Source organism: Hemitrygon akajei, chromosome 18 (assembly GCF_048418815.1).
Source record: "Hemitrygon akajei chromosome 18, sHemAka1.3, whole genome shotgun sequence".
Lineage (NCBI taxonomy): Eukaryota > Metazoa > Chordata > Chondrichthyes > Myliobatiformes > Dasyatidae > Hemitrygon > Hemitrygon akajei.
In genome coordinates this window covers 50,013,405-50,039,488 of record NC_133141.1, presented here as the reverse complement: position 1 = coordinate 50,039,488, position 26,084 = coordinate 50,013,405, and the positions used below count along the sequence as shown (strand labels likewise).

The window sequence follows — 26,084 nt, the reverse complement described above, 5'->3', positions numbered from 1 at the left end:
ATTAAGGGTTATGGGTAAAAGGCAGGTAGGTGGAGATGAGTCCATGGTCAGATCAGCCATGATCTTATTGAATGGCGGAGCAGACTCAATGGGTCAGGTGGCCTACTCCTGCTCCTATTTCTTATGTTCTCATGTTCTAAAATGGAAACTGCAGTACAGCAGATCCTATTTGTGTGTTTTGTGAACCACAACTCATGCTCAATTGAACTGTGTGCATCAGTGAATGTAACCTGCTTATTGCATTATAAAAACTACCCTGGGAGATCTACATATGCTGATGTATTGGTGCAAACCCAATTACCATGAAGTTGGATATAAGAAACAGTCAGTCCTGTCTGCATACCGCATGACTACAGCAAGGCTGAAGTATAAAAGTATTAAACTCTAATTGCATCTTATATTCTTGAACATTCATACAATTAATTCTTAATCACTTTTTTTTCTTTTAAGTGACTGCAGCACGAACATAAGATTTGTAATGGGTGTCACCATACATTCCAAAATTTCTTCTTTAACGCTTTCTTTAATTTGTGTGCTTGTCCTGAAAGAAATAAGTACAGGCAGGTAACCTCTGTATTACAGAAGCATTATGTTCCAAGAAAACTGTTTGCATTGTGATTTTTTTATGACACAAAGCAGTGCCATCTGCATGTGTCATGAAGCACAAACTGAAAAAACTCAGACTGAATCATATTCCATATCTCAAATTTTTAAGTTGTGATTTGTAAATATCCCAAGGGTCAATTTCTGTTACTTGAATGGCCGTAACATGGGGGCCACCTTTATGATAGTTGGTAAAACTGCGACAGAATCACAGTTATCCGATAATAAACAACGGGTTTAAATGAACTAAAAAAATGTCTGCTGGAACCAAGCAACCAGTAGAGAAAGGTCAGACAGGGCTTTGACAGGTGATTGCAACTTCATTGAAATCAAAAGAGATAGAGAAAGCAACATTTATACTGCTTGTTTAGAGTTTCCACTAATTGCTCCAAAGCTTTAGTGGCCAATCCAAGAAAATAAAGGTGAAAATTCAATGCCCCAAATATATTAACAAGAACATAGAACGTGTCACAGGACATTCACAGGACATTACAAGCCCTTTGGCTCATATTATGCTGATCTTTTAATCTACTTAAAGATCAATCTAACTCTTCCTTCCTATATCAACCCCCACACCCCCCCACCGATTTTTCTATCATAATGTGCCAAAAGAGTTTCTTAAATGCTCCAACATATCTGCCTCTGTCACCACCCCTAGTAGGGTGTTCCACACACCCACCATTCTGTAAAATAATTACCTCTGACATCCCCTGTATACTTTCCTCCAATTACCTTATAGTGATGCCTCCTGGCATTAGCTAATTCCTAATGCTGCATTTTGCAAAATAAGCCTTTTGATGGAGAATACCAAACTATCACAAGGGAGCACACTTTGGACACAGTGTGAGTAACAGACTGTAGCATTAGGGAAAGATTTTCTTAAGTACACTTAGCTACGTCAAGCAAGTCTGTATTCCATCAGTGTGAGGATTTCTTCAGTGAGATGTATGTTGAAACCTAGGGGCAATGGTATTAGAATAGATAATAATCCTCTGAGTCGTAAATTGTATGAAGAAAGCTATATATTTCTACATCTCATCAAGAACCATTTCTGAAGTGGTATCACTACTAAAATGAAAGCAACACCATGCAAATTAAAGACCTTACCTCCTCATCTTCATCAACGTATTGTCCATAATGTTGTTCCATCATCTCTCTCTGCCATCTCTCCTGCTCCAGTGTCTGACGAATAAGCTGGGCAACTTCACTGGTTTCTCCAGGTTTCTCCCGTCCAATCAGAAACCTAAAAAAGTCACAATTTTTAAAATATGTTTGATTACCAATACTGCAAAGCTTACATTAGCACCTAATTATTTAGGCCAATTCCAAATCACTGTCATTTGAGTAAATTTAGCAATAAAGGCAAATCGAACAGGGAAGGGTTTGGCCCAACTGTTGCTTAAAGTGCATAAGCATTTCCATTCTTGCTCCCAGCTCAACAATGCGGCCAAAATGAAAACAGTTGGACCAGTTTGGAAATATCACAACTTTATATTCAGTCACAACAGAAGCAGGAACATGTGCAGATGGAACATTTATTTTTTTCCCATATTTTCAGGCAGCACTGCTGCCAAAATACCACAGTGGAAGTTCCATTGAGGCTTTGTAATCCTTGACACGTTATATATCCATATGATACACCACTGCAAAAATATGTCCATGAATGAAAAGCAAACTTTGTCCAATTCTAATATCAAATATAACCCAGCAGTTCACCACTGTTTCCACTCCATCTAGAAGGCCAATATTACTAATCATTACTTTCTTCATGAAGAAGAAAGTATTGTACCAGTTCTAAAGTGAACTCTTGCTTTATTCAGAGACACAAAACACTGCACATGCTGGAAATCTGTAGCAAGACACAAAGGTACTTGAGGAACTCAATGGGTCAGGCAGCATCTATGGCGGGAAATGGACAGTTAATATTTTGAGTTGCGACCCTCCATCTGGAGTGGAAAGATAAAGGGAAGACAGTCGATACAAAAGGGTGGAAGAAAGGAGTGGAACAACAGCCAGCAGTAGACAGATATGTCCAGGTGAGGTGGGGGAATGAAGGACAGATAAGGAAGAGAAGAGAATGGAAATAATGTCAGAAGCTGGGCGGTGATAAGTGGAAGTGACAAAGGGATAAAGGAGATGGAAGCTGATAGGAGAGGATGATGAAGCACAGAGTAAAGGGAGGGAAACTTCCATATACATTGTACTTTATATGTATTTCCCTTTGCCCAACTCTGAGTAAGGTTTAAGAAAGTGTTCTGGATTAAAAACCTATGCTACCATATTCTCCTCCTTAATTACAAGATGCCTGTCTGAATTAACCTCACACCATTTCAATGACCCGTTCATAACCCAAGCAGCTTTCAAGTTGGAAATGCGGCAGCTAATAGCAGTGGACAAATCAGTGTTATGTAAAAGCTATACATACACACAGTTCGTAGGCTGGGCACAACCTACATGTAATATCTAGGCCAACTCATTCAATTTCAAGCTTGGTAACATTTTCAGACAACATTCAGTTTCTCAATGCAAATAATTGTTGTAACATTAGAGACCTTGTTGACTTCACTCATTTTTTTTCTTTAACTCTACAAATACTCTCATCTGTCAATTCTGTCTGATCTACAGAACAATATTTACTTGTAATCAAATTCTGCCTGGCATTTCCACAGCTTTGAAGTTAATTTACAACCTTAGATGTGAAACATTTTCCAAATATATCTTCTACATAGCTCTTTCTCCACCAACTTAATAGATTTGTTTACTTATCTAAGACTAATGTTTTAAAGTTTTCAATTTTGTTTCTACCTAGTGGTGTAATTAGGCCCTAGAATATGTTAGACTCTATCACTGGGTGATGCAGTACTCTGTGATTTTATAAATTCCACTTTCAGTCTGTACTCGGGGTGATTGATGAATACAAAGTCAGCATAAAGGTTGTTTCTTGTGGCTCTCCTACACAAAGTCATCTAGACACTTGGCCTGCTCCCAATTTATATTTTGTTGACTGAAATATCCAATTAAAATTACCTCCCTTTTCTAACCTCTACACAGAGGAGTTTTCTCATGATGACGTGGTGGTCTGTGACACACTGCTAATATTGGCTTGTGTTTTTTTTTTAAAAAAACTGTACAATAACTGCTATTATATCTTATCACCTCATACCAAATAACCAACCTAATTCTTTATCCTGTTTTTATCACAAGGCAAAACCAATAGCTCTTTTAATATTCTGTACATGGGGTAAATAATGATTTTTTTATCCTTTGAGTTTTAGTCACATCTCCTCTATTCCGTCACTTTGCAAATTTAAAAGTAGGTGCACGTCATCCATCTGACTGCTCAACCTGATCCAATATCCAATAAACTCAGAGCAGATCCTCTCCTCAGCACCAACTTCCTGCTCTGATCCAATTTCCCTCGATTCTCTTAATATTCGAAAATCTATCAATTTCATTTTTCAATACAATTAACTATTGTGCAGTCACAGCCCTCCAGGACAGAGAATTCCAAAGATTCAATTCCCTTTGTGTGGGGATAAGAGTCTCCTCATTTGTGGCCTATTCCATATTTTGAGATTGTGAGTATACATTTCCTAGCCAGGGGAAATCTCCTCCTCATATATAGGATGTCAATCCCTGGAAGGATTTTGTATAATTCAGTGAAGTCACCTTTCATTCTCCAAACTCTAGAGGAGAAGCTTAGTCCACTGAATTCCTCTTCATATGTCATCCTAGGAAGTGGTGAGTCCTCTCGCTGTAGTCCCAGTATAACCACATCCTTTCAAATAAGGGGACCCAAACCACCCCAGGTATGGTTTCACCATTGCCAAAGTCCTCTCCTCCCATGGCAGCTTTCAATCTTATCTCCAATATTTCTACCTTTCACTGGCATTTAAATGTTGCATTCTTTCATGTTAGCGTTTTACATGCTCTATCGTATTTATTTACTTATTACAGCACTAATGACACTTGGCCAAAAAGGTCCATGCCAACACCCAGAACAACAAACCTATCAGTCTCATTCCTGCTCACCTTACTTGCTCTGTAGACCAGGGTTAATGCACTAATACCCTATTCCTGATCTATGATTCTTCCCCTCAAGTATAAAATACTCCAGTTTATTTTGCTTAAGAGCTTCTAGTTACTGCCTCAACCCTGCCAGCATGCTTCTATCTTCCTATTTGCTCGAAGTTCAGTGCAATTTTCCTGAATCATTCCTTCCTCATTTGATACATTTCTCGGTTATTTGAAAAGATATCTTTGATGATTCAGCACCGAGCAACCGGACATGTATTTGTAGCCCAGATTTCATCAAAAAGCTTGCTCCTTTTTCAAATATTGAAAGTAACCTGTCACTCTTCAAAATTAAGTCCAGTTACATTAACAACTGACAATGATGACCGCCTTACAAAGGACGTTTAAGCGGATTTTGTTTTTTGGCTGAGTCCCCAGTGTTACGGTCAGCCGTCTTGCCTTTCTATACGTGAATTGGCCAGGTTACATCCCGAATTATTGTCTCTTCTAGCCTAGCAACATATTCCAAATGATAATACATTTTAAACAATGCTAGTTAAAGCACATCTTGCAGACATTGCTTTGACAAAGTGCACATCTTAAATCACACGATTGCTCCAATAATTCATCTAAAAATGAAAGGAAATGTACTGGGGTTAATGGATTTGCATGAACAGACCTTGCTTTTTTAACAAGGACATTAACTGGGTTAACTGATTCTAATAATGCTGCAGATAAAGTAATCTCACTGAAATACATTTCAAATCACATTCCCAGGCCACGATAAAAGCAAATATCGCAAATCGGAAGTTAATTCAGAAAATCCTGGAAATAGCTGGGGTCAGGCAGCATCTGTGGTGAGAGAAACAGAATCAGGATTTAAGGTCAATATTGACATGGAACAATAATTCATGTTCCCTCTTTACAAATATTTCCTGATCTGCTGAGTATTTCCATAATTGTTTTGAATTATACAAACACCAACAACTTTAATGTCTCTTTCTTCCAAAATTATTAACATTTCTTGTCCATTCATTGTTCTTTCTTTCATCTCCCGTGTGGTATTGATTCAATAACTGACAAACATTATAAGGGAATGCCTGTAGTGTGTATGCATAAAACATAAACTGCTGGCAGACCATAAGACTCTTCTAAGCACAGAACACAGAATCAAATATCGCTGAGATGATTGCACGCTCCAGTATCAATTGTTTGGTGACAATAAATAAAGTAAGCTGAGGAGCAAGAAGGCATGGTCAAAGGAGGTGGAGGTGCGCCTACAGGACAGCTTTGAGCTGGTGGACCGGCTAATATGCAGGAATTCATCCTTGTGTCTGAATGAGTATGGTACAGTTGTCATCAAATTCATCAAGACCTGTGTGGATAAGCATGTGCCTTTGAGAATATACCAAACATACCCAAACCAAAATCCATGGATGAACCAGGAGATTTTTAGTCTTTAAGGACTGGATCTGTGGCATTCAAGACCAGTGATCCAGAACTGTACAATTACTTCCTACAAAATGAAACCTAACATCATGAATGGCAGTGATGCTTCACTCCCAGATGAGCTCAACACCTCTCATGCACGCTTTGAAAGGGAGAATAAAACGACACCTGTGCGAACCCCTACAGCATCTGGTGCCCCTGTGATCTCTGTCTCGGAGGCCAATGTCAGAACATCTTTCAAGAGGGTGAACCCTCAAAAGGAGTCGGGCCTTGGTGGACCTGGTGGGGCTCTGAAAACCTGTGCCAACCAACTGGCAGAAGTGTTCAAGGACATCTTCAATCTCTCACTGCTGCAGTCAGAGGTCCCCACCTGCTTCAAAAGGGCACCAATCACACCAGTGAGAAAGAAGAACAGGGTGAGCTACCTCAGCAACAGTGGCACTCACATCTGTTGTGAACTGCTTTGAGAGGTGGGTCATAACTAGAATCAACTCCTACATAAGCAAGGACCTGAAACTGCTGCAATTTGCCTATCGCCTCCATAGGTCTATAGCAGATGCCATCTCACTTACTCTCCACCAGTCCTTGGATCACCTAGACAACAGCAATACCTATGCCAGGCTGCTGTTTATTGACTACAGCTCAGCGTTCAACACAATCATACCCTCAGTTCTAATCAACAAGCTCCAAATCCTGGGCCTCTGTACCTTGCTCTGCAACTGGATCCTTGACGTCCTCACCGGGAGACCAAAGTAAGTATGGATTGGAAGTAACATCTCCTCCTCACTGGCAATCAACACTGGCGCACCTCAAGGTTAGCCCTCTACTATACTCTCTCTACAGCCATGACAATAGGTGCAGGAGTAGGCCATTCAGCCCTTCGAGCCAGCACCGCCATTCACTGTGATCATGGCTGATCATCCACAATCAGTAGCCTGTTCCTGCCTTCTCCCCATATTCCTCGACTCCGCTATCTTTAAGAGCTCTATCTAACACTTTTTTGAAAGCATCCAGAGAATTGGCCTCCACTGCCTTCTGAGGCAGAGCATTCCACAGATCCACAACTCTCTGGGTGAGAAAGTTTTTCCTCAAGTCCGTTCTAAATGGTCTACCCCTTATTCTTAAACTGTGGCCTCTGGTTCTGGACTCCCCAACATCGGCAACATGTTTCCTGCTTCTAGCACGTCCAATCCCTTAATAATCTTGTATGTTTCAATCAGATCCCCTCTCATCCCTCCACATGATTGTGAGGCTAGGTATAGATCAAACACCATCTTATACATTTGCTGACGACAACTATTGTTGGTAGAATTTCAGATGGTAATGAGGAAGCGTACAGAAGCAAGACAAAGCAACTGATTGCATGGTGTCACAACAACAATTTTGCTCTCAACATCAGTGAGAACAAAGAATTAATTGTAGACTTCAGGAAGGGGAACTCGAGGGAGCACACATCGAGGAATCAGAAGTAGAAAGCATGAGCAGTTGCAAGTTCCAGGGTGTCAACATCTTTGAGGATCTATTCTGGGCCAATATATTGATGCAATTACAAAGAAGACATGACAGCGGCTATATTTCATTAGGAGTTTGAGGAGACTTGGTATGTCACTAAAGACTCTTGCAAATTTCCACAGACGTACCGTAGAGGGCATTCTATCTAGTTGCATCACCGTCTGGTATGAAGGGGGCACTGCACAGAATGGGTAAAAGCTGCAGAAAGTTGTGAACTCTGCCAGATCTATTATGGACGTCAGATTTCCCAGCATTGAGGACACCTTCAAAAGGCAATGCCTCAAAAAGGCGGCATCCATCATTAAGAACCCCCTTCATCCAGAACATGGCATCTTCTCATTGCTACCATCAAGGTGGTGGTACAGGAGCCTGAAGACACACACTCACCATTTCAAGAACAGCTTCTTCCCCTCTGCCATCAGATTTCTGAATGGACAATGAAGCCATGAATACTACTTCAGTGTTTTTCCTCTCTTTTTGCAATACATATTTAATTAAATTTTTATATATACATCTTATTGTAATTTATAGTTTTTAATTATGTATTGCACTGTACTACTGCTGAAAAAAAAATTAAACCTAATTCTGATTCTGAACTCAGCAGGTCAGGCAGACAAAATGGATGTCATGACATTTCTGGCTAAGTCTCTGCGTCAGACCTGAAAAGTTGACATAACATTTTTTTGTCCCCACAGATGCTGCATGGTACACTGAGTACTTCGAGCATTTTTCTTTTGCTCCAGACCCTGCAGAAATGCTTCTCTGATGTTGGCGTTTCTTTAAGCTTTGGTTTGGTATCAATTCTTGCTGAGAATCACTTTGTAATAACTGCTTACATCCATATTAGAATTCAAATAACTTGTAGTAATGCCCAGGGCCTTGGGGCTTATTAAAAGAAGCACTGACTAATGCTCTACTGTACCATCTGGTCAGTCAGCAGGAAGAAGTGCGCTGGTGAAAAGAATCTCTACTGGGGGAGGAATAAAGATAAAAACAAACTACAATTCCAGAAGCGAAGGAGATAGTAGAAATTTATTTTATGGATGTCTGTACACTGACCAATGTTTTCTTGATTCAGTCATTGGTAAATAAAATGTAGTCAATGAACTCACAGTTAAGCCTGAAACCAACAACCCAAAAATAGAAAGCATGTTATCTCTTTAAAAATAATTTCCTAGAGATTGGATTCTCAGCAGTTTTGTCGTTATCAGAATTTGCCTGCAGAAATGCAATTCGATTTTGTAATAAATTAACCACACCAGCACTGAATGCAAGAAAACCCAGCGTAATTGTTGTGAGGGGCTGTTTCTAGCTGTTGCAAATTATTTCCACATTCTTCCAAGAAACAACCACTCATTTTTATACATATTTAACTGCACAATATCAGGGAGGACAGCATTTCATGGGAATTCCTAATTGCACTTGCAAAGTGGTGTTGAGCCTCCATTTTGAATTGCAATGGTCTTTCGTGTGAGGTAGTTTTGGATTTCCAGGATTTCAACTCATCGATGATGAAAGAATGCCAGCATATTTCTCAATCAGGATGAAATCTACCTGCTGCTTTTATTCTTCTGGATGTAAAGTTTGTGGAGTTTGAAAAGCAATACTGAAGAAAGCCAGTTACAAACCTTGATTTGTAATTTGCAACAATAAATTGCTCAGGGAGTCAGGAGATTAGTCATGGATTGCAGCATTCTTAACTTTTGACTTTTACTTCAGCCACAGAATCAGTGTAGCAGGCCCAGTAAAACTTCTGGTCAATAGCAATCAACAAGATATTGATAGCTGGTGAGTAATCTAGTTAAATGTTAAAAGGAAGGTGTTAGACTCTTCCTTGAGATGGCCCATGCGTAGAGCTTGTGAGGTACAAATATTACTCGCTACTTAACTATCCAAGCCTGAAAGCTACATTGGCTATGCTGCAAATGGGCACATAAACAGATATACTGCAAATGATGTTGAATGTTGGTTAATCATCAGTTAAATAATGCACTTCTGACACAATGATGGAAAAATATGTCACTGATTTAGCAGCTGAAGCTGGCCACAGGTACACTACCCTGTGGAGTGCAGTCACAGCGATGCCACTCATGCTGACAGATAATGAAATTCCTTACCGAAATTACATCTATTCTCTCACCACCCTAAGTGACTCTTCAATTGAAATTCAAAAACTGAGATTGGGCAGAAGGTGATAACCAGCATGGTATCGTTGCCAATGTTTCACCTTGTTTAATGAGATTCAGATTAAGTGTTGTGGAATTCTAATGCCACTGTGCCACCACCTTCTAATGACGTATCCAAGAATGTAAATTGCAGGCGAAAAGCATTACTGTACTATCCCATTCCGTGATTTGCCTTTGAGACTGAACATAAGACCACAAGACATAGGAGCAGAATTAGGCCATTTGGCTCATTGAGTCTGCTCTGCCATTTCATCCTGGCTGAATCATTATCCTCCTCAATCCTACTCTCCTGCTTTCACCCATAACCTTTGATGTCCTGACTAATCAAGAACCTATAAACCTCTGCTTCAAATATATCCAAATGACTTGGCCTCCACCGCTGTCTGTGGCAATGAATTCCACAGATTCACCACTCTTTGGCTAAAGAAATTCCTCCTCATCTCTGTTTTAAATGGATGTCCTGCTATTCTGCAGCTGTGCTATCTGGTTCTAGACTCCCTTACTATAGGAACCATCCTCTCCACATCTACTCCATCTAAATCTTTCAATATTCAATAGATCCACCCAATATTCAATGAGATCCACCCACATTCTCCTAATCTCCAGCAAGTACAGGCCCAGAGCCATCAAATGCTCCTCATATATTAACACTTTCATTTCCACAACCACTCTTGTGAACCTTCCTCGCTGGACCCTCACCAGCACATCTTTTCTCAGATAAGGAGCTCTAATCTGCTCACAATACTCCAAGTGCAGTCTGACCAATGTCTTATAATACCTCAGCATTACGTCCTTGCTTCTACATTCTAGTCCTCTTGAAATGACTGCTAACATTGCATTTGCCTTTCTTACCACTCAGTCATCCTGCAAGTTAACCTTTAGGGAATCCTGCACTTGGGACCCCCAAGCCCCTTTGCACCTATGAGTTTTGAACTTTTCCCCCAATTAAAAAATAGTCTATGCCTTTATTCCTTCTTACAAAGTACATAGGCATACATTTCCCTACACTATATTCTATCTAGCACTTCTTTGCCCATCCTCATAATCTGTCTCCATCCTTCTTCATCAACACTACCTGCCCCACCACCTATTTTCATATCGTCCGCAATGCTGGTGACAAAGCCATCGATTCCTTCATCCAAATTACTGTGAAGTAACTAGTCACCGGCAGCCAACCAGAAAAAGCCTTCTTTATTCCCACACTTTGCCTCCTGCCAGTCAGCTAATCCATGCTAGTATCTTTCCCGTAAAACCATGAGATCTTATCTTGTTAACTAGCTTCATGTGCGGCTCCATGTCAAAGGCCTTCTGAAAATCCAACAACAGCATCCACTGACTCTCCTTTGTCTATCCTACCTGTTATTTCCTAAAAGAGTTCCAACAGATTTGTCAAGCAGGATTCTCCCCTCGCTGACTTTGGCCTATTTTATCATGTGCCTCCAAATACCCTGAAACTTCATCCTTAATCCTGGACAACAAGACCTTATCAAACACTGAAGTCAGGCTAACTGACCTATAATTTACTTTTTTTGTGCCTCCCTCCCTTCTTGAAGAGTGGAGTGACATTTGCATTTTTTTCCCAGTCCTCCAGAACCATTCCAGAGTCTATTGATTCTTGAAAAATCATTATTAATGTATCCACAATCTCTTCAGATACCTCTTTCAGAACTCTGGGGTGTAGTCCATCTGGTCCAGGTGACTTATCTACCTTCAAACCTTTCAGCTTCCCAAGCACCTTCTCCTTAGTAAGAGCAACGACACTCACTTCTGCCCCCGACACTTTTGCATTTCTGGCAGACTAGTAGTGTCTTTCACAGTGAAGAATGACACAAAATGATCATTAAGTTTTCCAGTGGTCCAACATCTACCCTCACCTCTTTTACTCTTTATACATTTGAAATAAGATTTTATCTTGTATATTATTGACTCGCTTAGCTTCATATTTTATCTTTTTCCCATTATTGCTTTTTCAGTTGCCTTCTGTTGGTTTTCAAAAGCTTCTCAATCCTCTAACTTCACACTAATTTTTGCTTTATTATATGCCCTCTCTTTTGTTTTGTTGTTGCCTTTGACTTCTCTTGTCAGCCAGTTATGTCATCTCCCTTTTTGAATATTTCTTCTTTGGGATGTATCTATCCAGCGCCTTCTGAATTGCACCCAGAAACTCCTGCCATTGTTGGTCTGTCATCATCCTTGTTAGTGCCCTCTTCCAAACAACTTTAGCCAGCTCCTCTAAAGTTGTTCAGGCCTTTACTGCACTGCAATATCTGACTTTAACTTCTCCCTCTCAAACTGCAAATTCTATCATATTATGATCACTGTCTCCAAAGGTCTCCTTTTCCTTAAGCTTCCTGATCAAATCTGATTCATTTTACAAAACCCAATCCTGAGTTCCCTAGCGGACTCAGCCATAAGCTGTTCTAAAAGGCCATCTTGTAGGCATTCTACAAATTCCCTCCCCTCGGGATCCAGCACCAACCTGATTTTTTCTAATCTACCTGCATGTTGAAATCCCCCATGACTACCATATTCATTGCCCTTTTTGCATGCCCTTTCTGTCTCCCAGTATAATTTGTACACCACATCCTGGCTGCTGCTCGAGGCCTGTGTAGAACTCCCATCAGGGTCTTCTTACCTTTGCAGTTCCTTAACTCTACCCACAAGGATTCTACAGTTTCCAATCCCATGTCAACTCTTTCAAAGGATTTGATTTCATTTTTTACCAACCGAACCATCCCATTTTTTTCTGCCTACCTGCCTGTCCTTTCAATACAATGTTTATCCTTGGATGTTAAACTCCCAACTACGATCTTCTTTCAACCATGACTTGGTGATGCCCACAACATCATACCCGCCAATCTTCAACAGCACTACAAGATCATTTACCTTATTCCATATACTGCATGCATTCAAATATAACACCTTCAATCCTGTTTTCATTAACGTTTTCAATTTTACCCCCATGTTGTACTTCAACTCATCCCACTGACTGCAATTTTGCTTCATCATCTGCCTGTCCTTTGTTAGTCTCTCTACATATTGTGTCTACTTGTGTATCAAATGCCCCATCCTCAGCCTTATTTCAGTTTCTACCCCCTACCAATTTAGTTTAAACCCTCCCCAACAACTCTAGCAAACCTGCCTGCAAGGATATTGATGCCCCCTCAAGTTCAGTCGTAGCCTGACCTTTTGTACAGGTCATACCTTCCCCAGAAGAGATCTCAATGATGCAGAACCCTGAAACCTTTCCCCTTGCACCAATTCTTCAGCCACACTTTCATCTGGTAAATCCTCCTTTTCTGACCCTCACAGGTAGCAACCCAGAGATTATTACCCTGGAGATCCTCCTTTTCAGCTTTCTACCAGACTCCCTATACTCTCTCTTCAGGATTTCATCCCTTTTGCTGGTGCTAATATGTACCATGACCTCCAGCTGTTCGCCCTCTCTCTGCTCTCTTAATTTCTGTACATCTCCAAGTGAAAAGAAATTTGGAATGTCTACTGGAATATTCAAACTTGGTACTTCCAATCGTAATACTTCCAATTTTATTGACTTATTTTGAAAGAGCTTTTGCTATATCTGAATGGCTTTCTGGGCCATATTCTTATCAGTCTGAAGCCACATATGGACTGACTCAAAGACAGTAGATTTACCAGTTGTTTCTTTAAACAAACCAGTAGTTTCAAGATTCTCATTAATAACATCAGCTTTATTAACTTGAAACAAATTAATTTTGCTATTTCATTATTATTGAGCTGTCTATACTAAGCAGCAAGGCTACTCTTTATCAGAGACTGAACATAAACATTTATTGCTGTACACAGTATTCTGGGTCTTTTCTGCAAACTTTGTGCAATGAATTTCAGAATGTTCAGCATTAATAAAACAATGACCCTTTCATTTATAAACCAATATATTTACAAAGTACATTATTCCATGTATGGATATTTCCAAAAATGTCCATACATGGAATAACCAGGTGAGGTATTTCAAAAACACAGGGGAGGACAGGGTGAGTTTAGCTCTCCTGGACTTAGTCTGATGGTGTGGGTGCACTAGTCAAAAGTCCTGGGGTTTTGATAGCATTGAAATTGAAGTTTGGCAGTAATTTGATGGTGGGGATTGATGAAGGTGTCATTTGATTTAAAACTTGGCCAGTGGACAAAAACCAAGTAAAAACTATTCAGGGGAACTCTGGCCTATAGAAATGAATAGACCTTTGTATTCCCATTCATTATCTATGAGAATTCAATGGGTTGCTTGTAGAACTTCTAATAACTATTGGAGTTTCAAGGACTTTCAGGGAAAACCAAGTTTAGAACCCCAATCTCATCTTTGCTCACTTTTCCTTTTCTTACAGCCTGGAGTGATGCATTCTGGGAGATCAGTTTGTACCTCCCACTGCTAAATCTGAACATATGCAGTAAAAGAGACATCTCACATGAGAAGATCCATTGTAGCAAACTAGCCTTTTTATTTTTTCACTATCCACGTTGGGAAAGTCCCCATTTTCCCAGCTCCAAGTAGCAGGGACGATCCTACACTCCACAGTGCAGCCTCCTGCAACCTTTCATCTTTCTAATCCTCTCAGCTGACCACCTGCTTGGGTAGGGAATTGGCTATCTGAGTGCCGGATAGGCCTAAGAGTGAATTCTCCAAGACATCATGGCGACGAGGTCAGTGAGATTTGGAAACTTTTTAAAAAACTCTTGTTCACAAAATTCAAAATGGAGATTGAAATCTCAGCACAAAAACATCCTGTGTTATCAGGAGAAATTCTACCCATCTGTTCACATATTGGTAGCTTCATATTAACTTCTAAAGACAGAGAACTACAAAAAATGCAGAAGACAAAAGACCATTCATCTTGACAGACCCAAACATCTTGGCACATGTTCCCTGAAGCCACAGGTGTTTATGCCTTCCACACTAGTTTCACAACTTGCCATCAATTATTTACATGTTCTATTTTAAGCATCAGCAAGACTATTCTAGCACTTCATTCAGATGTGGATTTTAATAATAAATAAGTGGAAAAATTGCTGCTTGCTGTCTTCAGCGTTGTTTAAATTATATTTCCATTCACAATCAGCAGACCAATGGTTTATTGTTTCAGAGCAATAAAAGATACTTCACCATTCCCACCTGAATCTGAAAACATTTAAAATTTAATTTTAAATGCACGTTGCATGAATTGAATCTATTATGCTGTCATGCTTGAATTGAAAACAATTACTCCAAGTATACTTTTCTGACACTACATAGTTTGCAACTGGCTTAAGTTGATTGATTAGAAAAAATATTCTTTAATTTCTGTTCTGAGCTAAGAGCCAGAAAGAATTGTGACGTAAGTATTATAAACATAAAAACCTGTTCACATTTTTTTAAATCACATTCCGTTTATCATAAAAACAGAAAGCACTGGCAACACTCAGATCAGGTAACAGTAGAAAAGAGAAACAGTTAACATTTCGAATCAAAGTCCTTTTGTCAGAATCAGGAAAAAGAGAAAGCATGCTGATTCTAAGATGGTAGAGGAAAGGATCTTTCAAAAGGGCACAATGCAAATTGACATAACTGACTTTCTCTGTTCGTATCAGAACTATTTCTGCTCTAAGTTATCTATCAGTGACTTTCTTCAGTACTTTCTTTCTCTTTGCAGTTTCTGATCTTTCCACTTTTATGTCTGCATTTTCACATTCTATTATCCTTATCTCACAGCTTTCTTCCTTTTTTCTGATCTCTAACTGCCCCCGTTAATCCACTCGATGGGTGACTATAACTTATCCTCATGGCAACCCTGGTCTCATCCACCAGAGATACCATCTTTACCTACCTGACCCAGAAAATGAAACTATAAAATAGTTCTATCATCATGTGTTCTGTTACAGTATGGCTACTTAGGGTTTAATAGTTTGACATAGTCTCAATGCACATTATCTCAAAAAGATATGTACAGTCATTGAAACAGATGTACCAAACTAGTCCACAAAAAACAAACATACCAAACCAAATCAAAAACTTTGGAGAGTAGGGTAAACTTATGTTTTACTATGAGCCTTAAGAAACCGATAATTCAATTACCCATTCTTTGTTGAACACCGTCTTGTCTGTCAAGTAATTTATTTGGAGGAAGATTTACTGTACATCACTAATTCTAGGCCATATATGTCAAACTCAAGGCCCACGGTGGAATTATCTTTGGCCCGCAAGATAATATCTAATTACTATTAAAGCTGGCCCCAGTAATCGAAGCGCCTATGGCGTATGATATGGCTAATGCTAAGTTTATTCAGGTACCAGGTTTTCAGGGTTTTTAGTGTTTATTCGGCAGTCTTCTTCATAAGAAACAGAATTTGTAAAGTGAAACACTTTGTAGTTATAGCAGAGACTGAGACACGTGAGAGCAGGCTGAAAAAACGGAGGCAACGAAAGCTGCGTTCGCACGCGTCCGACTAATCCGGCCCGCATGAAGCTGCATTTTGCTCAATCCGGCCCGTGACCTAAAATGAGTTTGACACCCCTGTTCTAGGCAATTAAACAAAATGACAAACTGAATCTGATCTGATCTGAAAATCAATTGATCATGATCTTCAATGCAACACTGATAGTTTTGTGTTTAAATTGCATATCTGATTCTACAGGATTTTTCCTCACAGTGAATCTCCACACTGGCAACAACTGAGATTCTGTAAAAAAAAATGTAGTATATTGAACAATGGGAGATGAGAAATATCTTTCCTTCACTCCAACTCCAGTATCACAGAATGATTTTTACCAGCTGCTTTAATGCCATAATGTTCAATATGTGAAATGCAGAATTTTAATTTAAAATTGCTATCTAGTTTAATTTTGGAATTTCACTTCAAAAATTTGTTTTTAATTAGCATTCCCATATTTACATCTTGACAGCTAAAGAAATTAAAAATGCCTTCAATTATGGATTATTGAAGCTAATAAGGGTGGGAAATTTGCTGAAAAAGTATAAGAACACAAAACATCAGATAAATGTGCTTCTTTTTCAGTCTTTTTTTGCTGTGTCACATGACTTGAATTTTCCTGTCAGCATATGATTTCCAGAGCAATGCATTATCATAGGAAGTTTTAGGGTACAAGGAGGCCATTAGGTGCACCATGTCCATGTCTGTGACAAAGTATATGTAAAGGGTGGGGGTGCAAAAGATTCACCTTCTCACTCACCAAAGCATCTCCACTTACTTGGGTAAGTAAACCTCTAATGACTCTGAGGAAGCCTGAAGCCAAGAAGTATGGAACAGCCCACATGATTGGCAGCAGCCATCAATCACCTCAAATATTAATGGGAACATATTGCCCTATAGTCATTTATCGTTGCCGAGTCAAAACCCTGAAATCTAACACACTGTGGGACAAGCCTCGGACTGCAGCCTGCCACCACCTTCTCAAGACCAATTAGAGACAGTCAATAAACACTGACCTTGCCAGCAGTGTTCACATCCCATTAATGGTTTCAGTGGCAGTAGGCAGAGTTATGACAAATTAATCCTAATTCTTTGAAGTTTCTCTCACGCATAAGGAGAGAGATGCCAGTAATTAGGGCTGTGCAATTAAACTGACCAGACCTCTGGAGATCCCCAGTTGAAAAGCCTCATATCTATATCTCCTTTCACAAACAACAGAATATGTAGAAGCTGGAAATCCAAACGATACACACAAAATGCAGGAGGAACTCAGCAGGCCAGGCAGTATCTATGAGAAAGAGTAAACAGTTAATGTTTCAGGCCCAAAACCTTTCAACTTTTCCACAGATGCTGCCTGGCCTGTTGAGTTCCTCCAGCATTTTGTGTGTGTTGCTTCTATAGCTCTTTTGGTGACTTTAGACCCCAAGTCTGAGAACTCAAGATTATACATCTCCCTTTCTCTTATTAACATTGACCCTGATCTTCCACTTCCCTATCTCCATACTTTTGAATTTCTTGATGAAACCCCTTTATCTCCCCTTTTCTTTATTTAAAACCTTTATCTAAATAGACCCTGCAATTTTTTTTCAAATCCTTAACATCTGCCTCAGTTGAGTATCCATTTTAACTTGATTTTGCATCGTACAAAACATCGGGACATTTCTAATATTAAAACTACCCTGTAGGTACAAGTTGCTACTGTCACTATTGTTACAAGAAGTCCTGTCCTTTAACTGTGTTTGCTGGATAGATCTGTAATTTATAAGCTTTGTTTCAGACTATCATTAGAAATGGCTCATTTCAAGGTTATTATAATCTCACATCAGTTATACTTGTAAGCACAGAATATTTTCTATTAATTAACATCTATTTCCAAAATGTCTACTTCTTGGCCATTTTTTTTCATGAACTCTATTATATTTCCTCTGAAATGCAGTTTTTCATCCAAAACAGCTTTCAGTGGAAAGCATGCATAAGCCTGAACTGCTTTGCTATTTAATGTCCTTTGGGATTTCCTGTGCATTGCTAAAATAAGCTATGGAACAATGTGAAGTTTTCGGATCAAGAGCCAAGCCAGATTGTTTCTGAAGCTTCTATTGCTGCTTTACATTCCAGACGTTCACACTGCACGTATCAATCCCACATCCCTCTCATAAGTGAAGTCAAGACCCTTCTAGCAGGTTCAGTGCAGAAGCTAGAGAGTTTAGAGAATTCAGGAAGAAAGGGGACTGTTGAGGTTAGAGGAGATCTGTGGAGAGGAAAGAGAAGGGAGGAGTGTTAGGACTGAGAAGAAGGAATCGTAAGGTTAGCGCTTGAGTGGGGAAGAGAAGAAAGTGAATGAGTGAAGAGGGAAAAGGAAGAGGGAGTAGGGTGAAGAAGAAAAATGGGGTAACAGTGTCGAAGAGATAGAGTGAGAGCAGAGGATGGAAACAACGACTAGAGGAAGAATGGAACTTTGGCACACTGGAGGTCAGTGAGTGATGAGGAGGTACAAGACAGGGAGATGAGGAGTAGATAAAGAGAGTGTGAAAGGGAAGCTGAGAATGTCATGAAAGTAGGTAATTGGACAGAATGAAAGGACAAAGACAAACTGAAGGGGCAAATGGCACAAAAGAGATTGTTTGGGGTGGCTGAAGACTACTTTCTTTTGGTATACAGATGTTTAAAATCCTGTTATGGGGAATGGAAGACTGATGGTGGACAATTTTGAATTTACTGGCGTGATGGGGCAACAGATGTTGCTGATTTCAGCACAATATGGAAATGCTACTGTATGTTTTCATTACAAGGCTCTTGAGCAAACTTGCTATTTTTATATATTATTAATATAGCATGTGAGGAGCTGAAAGTGGAGGAGGATTAGCATCACCCCACAGCATGCTGCAAAAGGCTTCCATGAAGCCCTTAGTTACAATGCAGGGAGAATTTAGAACAATAATTTCAACCAGTAAAGAGTTGAATACATTTGTGTACCACATCAATTAAAAGCAGAGTGACAACTTCTGCAAGAATGCCTGAAATAGCAAGGATATCAAAGCTATAGGCAGTTGGTAGAGGTACCAAACATTGATACAACCAAAGAATTTATGTAGCCATAAGTGGGGCTTCCCTTTACCCAAGAGAAATGCGACCTCAGACGTGGTATACTGACCACACTGGCCACCCACCTCTCAATCTCAGCCCACTCAGAAGTCCAAAGCTACTGATACATTAGCTGACTGGCATAATGGAGAGAACTGTATGATGCAAAGAAATACTTGTAGATGTAGTGACTGGAATTCTTGGCACCTTTAGGAGTACATGTTATCAAAAGTAAACAAGGCTTGTCCACATCATGTATCAAGATACTTCTGCAGAACTCCTTCCTCTGGCTGCATTTCCTGTGGCTTCTATAGGTTTGGTGCTCTGCACTTTCTTCACGCAGTGTCCACTCTCCCTTCTTCAACCTTCAGCTTCCATGGGCAGCAAGCCCTGGGACTCTGAGGTATTACAAAGGACATTCTATGTGCAATAGCCTTCCAGATTTTCATCCCGCTCTATTGAATGGAGCTCCAGAGGCAGATCACGTTAACCAGCTGCCTTTTACACAGCATTTAGCACAATGGACCAAAAACAAACTTCCAGGTAAGGGAATGTTTACATTAACATGGCTTAGAAATGAATAAACGACTCTGAGATGAAATTCATGACAAGTATGTTCAATTGTTGGATAATTAGGTTCTAAAAGGATCTTGTGACTATTTTTATAAACGGGTGCTTAGCATCTCTTTGCTATTCAAGTCAATGGTATTTTATTTCCACTTGAAGAATATCTAAAGCCTCTGCTAATCCTTCACACTACATTATACTGCTAACACTGTGAATGTAGTGAAATCCTGATTGAGATGCATTTCTCTATTTTAAAGCGCTATTAGCTTATTGCTTCTCTCAAAGATTAGCCAAGAAAACAATGAATTAACATGCAAATACTCTTTGTACAACAATTTCCAATATGTCATAAGAACATAAGAAACAGGAGCAGGAGTAGGCCATCCAGCCCATCGAGCCTGCCCTGCCATTCAATAAGATCATGGCTGATCTGTCCGTCAACTCAGCTCCATCTACCTGCCTTTTCCCCATAACCCTTAATTCCCCTACTATGTAAAAATCTATCTAACTGTACCTTAAGTATACTTAGTGAAGAAGCCTTAACTGCTTCCCTGGGCAGAGAATTCCACAGATTCAACACTCTCTGGGAAAAACAGTTTCTCCTCATCTCCTTCCTAAATCTTCTCCCCTGAATCTTGAGACAATGTCCCTTAGTTCTAGACTCACCTACCAATGGAAACAACTTTCCTACTTCTATCTTATCTATCCCTTTAAAAATGTTGTATGTTTCTATAAGATCTCCTCTCATACTTCTGAATTCCAGAGAGTATAGTCCCAGGTGACTCAATCTCTCCTCACAGGTTAACCCCTTCATCTCTGGAACCTCCTCTGCACTGCCTCCAAAGCCAGTATATCCTTCCTCAAGTATGGAGACCAGAACTGCACACAGTACTCCAGGTGTGGCCTCACCCGTAGCCTGTATAGTCATAGCATGACCTCCCTTGCTCTTGAAATTCAATCCCTCTAGCAATGCAGGCCAACATTCCGTTTGCCTTCTTAAAAACCTGTTGTACCTTTTGCCTTCTTAATAACCTGCTGTACCTGTCATGATACTCATCAAGACTACAATTTACTCTTGTCCTCTATTACAACTTTGGCACTGGTATTTGATGTACTGAAGAAAGGAAACTAGCTCCCAGCCTGGGTCAAAGTGACAATGCACATCAGGTGCCTTAGCTTCCTCTGCATCAAGTTCTCAAGCTTATTATTATAACAACTTAAAACAAAAGCAGGAATGGGCCATCTGTCAAATGAATGATGGGTGAGAAATCTGGTGTATAAGAAGGAATAAAACAACTCTGGATGAGCAGCTAGATATGTACAGGACCCTACCTGTAGTTGAAGAAACAGTAAAAATCTGATGGCCAAATCAAACAGTTTTATGAGGCTTAAAGCCAGGGAGTTCACCTACTCAAAATGGAAGTAGTGGGATTTTACTGAAATAAACTTCGTATGATTGTAAAACTGAGCTGACAATAAAAAAAAAATGCTTGGAAGGAGATATTATATAACCTTTCACCTTTGGAAGAGAATCATGTGCTCAGTACATTAGACACAACTACATCATGTTCCACACTTCAGTTAAGAGCAATACAATATAAATCTCTTATTCTCCTGAGGTATACCGAAGGCAACACAAACTTTCTAACTGCTGGCAATTTATAAGTTTACATCAACCTCTTAACTTCTGTTCCCTCTGCGATAAAGGTCACCAAAAAATTACTCCACTGTGTCTGTTGGAGTTTCTGTGTGAGAACTCCTGCAGAAATCCCAGGAGACTTATTTTTCAAAATCTAGTTGTTCCAGTACCTTTTCCACAACCACGTGAAATATTACCTGACTGTTCCTTTTGTGTTCCTAAGGACTGAGGCGGCAAAGCTCTGGGTTACACCAACCAGACTGATTCCATCCACTTCCACAATCAGGTCATTCACCTGGATTCTGAATAAAAGTGAAAAAATTAAGTATTGGCTGAATATAAATAAGCAAATTGCATATCTACAATGGCAACAGTCAAACAGAAAGTAACATATGCTTGCTCAGTTCAATCATCAACATAATAAAAAGTGGAATTTCAAGACAGATAATTATCACAGAACAGACTGCATTCAAAGCCTTTTTTTGAATGGTCATATTAGAATGATATATTAAATTGTCACTGCATAAGTGGCATTCTAAAATAATATATTCTTTTAAGAGGCTAGTTTATATGTTATTGTACAAAAATATATCTGTTAAGAGTACAAGCTGATAATCTCCTGTGGATGTACTACTTTCAAAAGATCTATATGTGAAAAAAGAACAGGATTACATAGGAAAGAACAGATTTTAATTTCAGGTTCTAACAGTATACATTTAGGAGACTGATTTCCAGGGGGCAAGGTAGCAGTACAGATTATTATGACCGCCACAAGTAAGGGAAGGATCTTTGCTTTGTTTTGATATGTTTAATCTAACCCTAGAGAGCAGAGATCATTTGCTGCATAATCCACATGCTTATGAGAAGTCAAGCACTAAAATGGGAGACCTATTGTTGAATTTGACGCTTAACAGAATGATTCCCCCGTTAAATGATGCAGCAGCACTGGAAACAGCTGAAGAGTATTACAGGGCTAAAGAAACTTGCAGAGAAAACCTAAAATGGTAACACCAAAACAAAATAACCTTGAAATCCCAGGACTGCCTGCAATGATGCATTTGTGGCTAATAACGTGAGTTGTGCAGCACTTATTAATCTCAGCCCAGCAGGCCTGGAGGATGACAGTTACACAATGGCAGGCTGCATTTTTCCTTTTCAAGGAGCAAGCTGGATTGGATTGGATTGATTTATTATTGTCACATATACTGAGGTACAATGAAAACCGTGTCTTGCATGCTGTTCATTCAGATCTACTCATTACACAATGCATTGAAGTAGTACAAGGTAAAACAATAACAGATGCACAGAAAATGCAGTGTAGGTAAACAATAAGGTGCAAAATCATAACGAGGTGGATTATAAGGTCATGAGTCCCTTTTATCATTACAGAAAACCATTCAATAGTCCTATAACAGCTCTCCTTAAGCCTGGTGGTACATTCATTCAAGGCTTTTGTACCTTCTGCCCAATGGGAAAATGCCCAAAGTGGGTAGTGTCTTTGATTATGTTGGCTACTTTACTGAGGCAGCAAGAAGTATAGGCAGAATCCACAGAGGCTCAACAGCGGCCTGACACAGCAGCTCTGAACTGCTCAAGTCAGAATCAAGCACAGTGTTACTAAACTCAACATCAATAACAGTAGAGATGGGGGTTGGGAGAGTAGACAAAGGTAACAGACCAAGATCTAGCTTAAATGTACACTCTATGCTTGTTGAAAACCTACACTGAACCAGATTGTTGTTTGTGAAATACAACAGCGTGCAACTTATTACTACAGGTATTCTAGTTATGTGTGTGCAACATTATGTACAGTTTAAAGGGTGTGAATGGTTCCATATGACTAAAGACATGGCTGTGGTCACAGCAGACTTTACTTAAAAGGTCTACAATTGCACAACGCTGTTCAATGGGAGCGACAAATCTTGGTTTTGGTATTGGTTTATTATGGTCACGTGTATCAAGATGCGTTGGAAAGCTTGTCTTCCACACTATTTACACAGATCAAATCATTGCACAGTGCAATGAGCTAGAATGAGATAAAACAATAACCATGTAGAATAAAGTGTAAAAGCTACTGAAAAAGTGCAGTACAAGTAAATGATAAAGGGCAAGGTCATAACAAAGTGCATTCTGAGGCCAACAGTCCATCCAGAGGTTCAAGAATCTGATAACAGTGGGATAGAAGCTGTCCTTATTACTGTAAATCTTACTGGTATTGTTCAGCACCCCACTGGAGGCAAAGGGAAATGAAGGATAAATACTGCTGCACAGAAGATAATTGGGTAAAAGTACCATAGGAGGCCATTCCACCCATTGAATCTATGCTGGTTTTCAGAGAATAGCCATTATTTCTAACGAAGAAACACAATAGAATCAATGAAAAGCTAGACACAAAGACTGACAAATGACCAATGTGCAAAAGATGACAAACTGTACAAATGTACAAAAAAGTAAATAAATAATACTGAGAATATGAGTCTTTGAAAGTGAGTCCATGGGTTGTAGAATCAGTTCAGAGTTCAGCACTGGTTCAGGAGCCTGACGATTAAAGGATAATAACTGTTCCTGAGCCTGGTGGTGTGGGACCTAAGGTTCCTCTACCTCCTTCCCAAAGGCAGTAGTGAGGAGAGAGCGTGCCCTGGATGGTGGGCGTCCTTGATGATGTTGCTGCTTTCTTGTGGCAGTGCTCCTTGTAAATATGCTCAATAGTGGGGAAGGCTTTGCCTCTGATGGACCAGCTGTATCCACCACTTGTTAGTTTTTCCATTTTTGGGCATTAGTGTTTCCATACCAGGCTGTGATGCAGCCAATCAGGACATTCTCCATTGTGCATCTATGGAAGATTTTGAAAGTTTTTGATGTTATGCCAAATCTGCACATATTTCTAAGGAAGTAGAGCAGCTGTCGTGTCTTAATTATGATGGCACTTATATGCTGGTCCCAGAACAGATCCTATGATATGATAATGCCAAGGAATATAAAGTTACTGACTTGCTACACCTCTGATCCACTAATGAGGACTAGCTAATTGACCTCAGGCTTCTTCCTCCTGCAGTTAATAATCAGCTCTTTGGCTGTACTGATGTTGAGTAGGAGTTTGTTGTTGTGGCACCACTCAACCAGATTTTCAAACTCCCTCCTATTGCCAATTCATCACCATCTTTGATTCAGTCAACAACAGTGGTGTTAGAAAATTTAAATGTGGCATCGCTGTACTTAGCCTCGTGGTCATAGGTATAAAGCGAGCAGTGCAGGCGGATAAGCACAAAGCCTTGTGGTACACCTGTGCTGAGGGAGACTGTGGAGGATGTTGTTGCCAATCCATACTGACTGGGGTCTGCAAATGGGGAAATTAGGACCCTGTTGTACAATGAGGTATAGAGGCCTAAATCTTGGAGCTTACTGATTAGCTTAAAGGGGATGGTAGTGTTGAATGCTGAGCTACAGTCAATGAAGAGCATCCTAATGTGTACATCTTCACTGTCCAGATGCTCCAGAGCTGAGTGAAGAGCCAATGAAATGGCATCTGATGTTGACCTGTTGGAGCAGATCAAACTAGCTCCTCAGGTAGGAGTTGTTATACCTCATCCCAGTGGACACAAGTGCTACTGGACGATAGTCATTGAGGCAGGGTACCACGTTCTTCTTAGGTGCTGGTACAATTGAAGCCTGCTTGAAGCAGGTGGATACCTCAGACTGCTGAAATGAGAGAGTAAAGAACTTGCAAACTCCACACGGAGGCAATTGAGGTCAGGAAAGATTTCAGGTCCCTACAGCTTCTCAGCACCATGCTGTAGCCCATAAATTATGTAAAATGTTCACTTGTTTTTGAAGAAACAGACTAAAAACAATAAGCGTGCCTCATTTCCAAAGTTCAAAATAAATTTATTATATATATGGTATGTTACTATTTTCTTCCAGACATTTACTTGAAAAAAGAAATACAAAAGAATTTTTACAAAAATGCTACACATGAACAGACAAAGACTCAGAAACAACCAATGTGCAAAAGGCAAACTGTGAACCAGTTGCAAAGTCTTTGAAAGCAAGTCTGTAGGTTATGGAATCAATTTGGAATACAGGTGATTTCTTAATCTAATCGCCAGTGATGATACCAATAGACCAAGAGCATCCAGTTATAAACTGGAGTTTCCTTTAATTTAGTGGAGTCTCAGTAAGTAAATAAATTGGCCTCACTGCTATCCTGTCTTTTTGATTGGCAAGATAATGTTAGTTGCCACTTGATTAAAACTTCAAGGCAAGGATTAAAATGTATTATCATTGAGGCATTTAGTCTGTCCAGAGCAGTGATCACAATCATGGTTATAAAACACTAATGGCTTGCATTAATACAATGATCCATTCCTATTACACTTTACTGCTAGTTTAGCTGTGTGGAGAACTGGACCTGGAGTGGACTGAAAGACTGCCTATTTCCCTACACAGAAGCGCCCTGACTGACTGAGTTCACTTAGCTTTTTGTATGAACTGAAACTGGCCCAGCCTAATCAGTAAGGCCAACATATTGATAGAGTATTCATCCTGCCAGGTGACCTGTTTGAATTTCTGTGATTCGATCACATTTAATTTAG

General features: G+C 39.7%; 1 protein-coding gene across 2 annotated transcripts in view; it reads right to left on the bottom strand.

The window, feature by feature from the left end:
- The window catches only part of LOC140741449 (neurabin-2-like), a 239,768-nt gene that overhangs the window by 60,829 nt on the left and 152,855 nt on the right, over positions 1 to 26,084 (bottom strand). For both annotated transcript variants that reach the window (XM_073071657.1, XM_073071656.1), the window contains exons 5-6: positions 21,690 to 21,794; positions 1,711 to 1,846 (exon numbers count right to left, since the gene is read on the bottom strand). In XM_073071657.1, the coding sequence (XP_072927758.1) occupies positions 1,711 to 1,846; positions 21,690 to 21,794 (241 nt within the window). The remainder of the gene's footprint in view (positions 1 to 1,710; positions 1,847 to 21,689; positions 21,795 to 26,084) is intronic.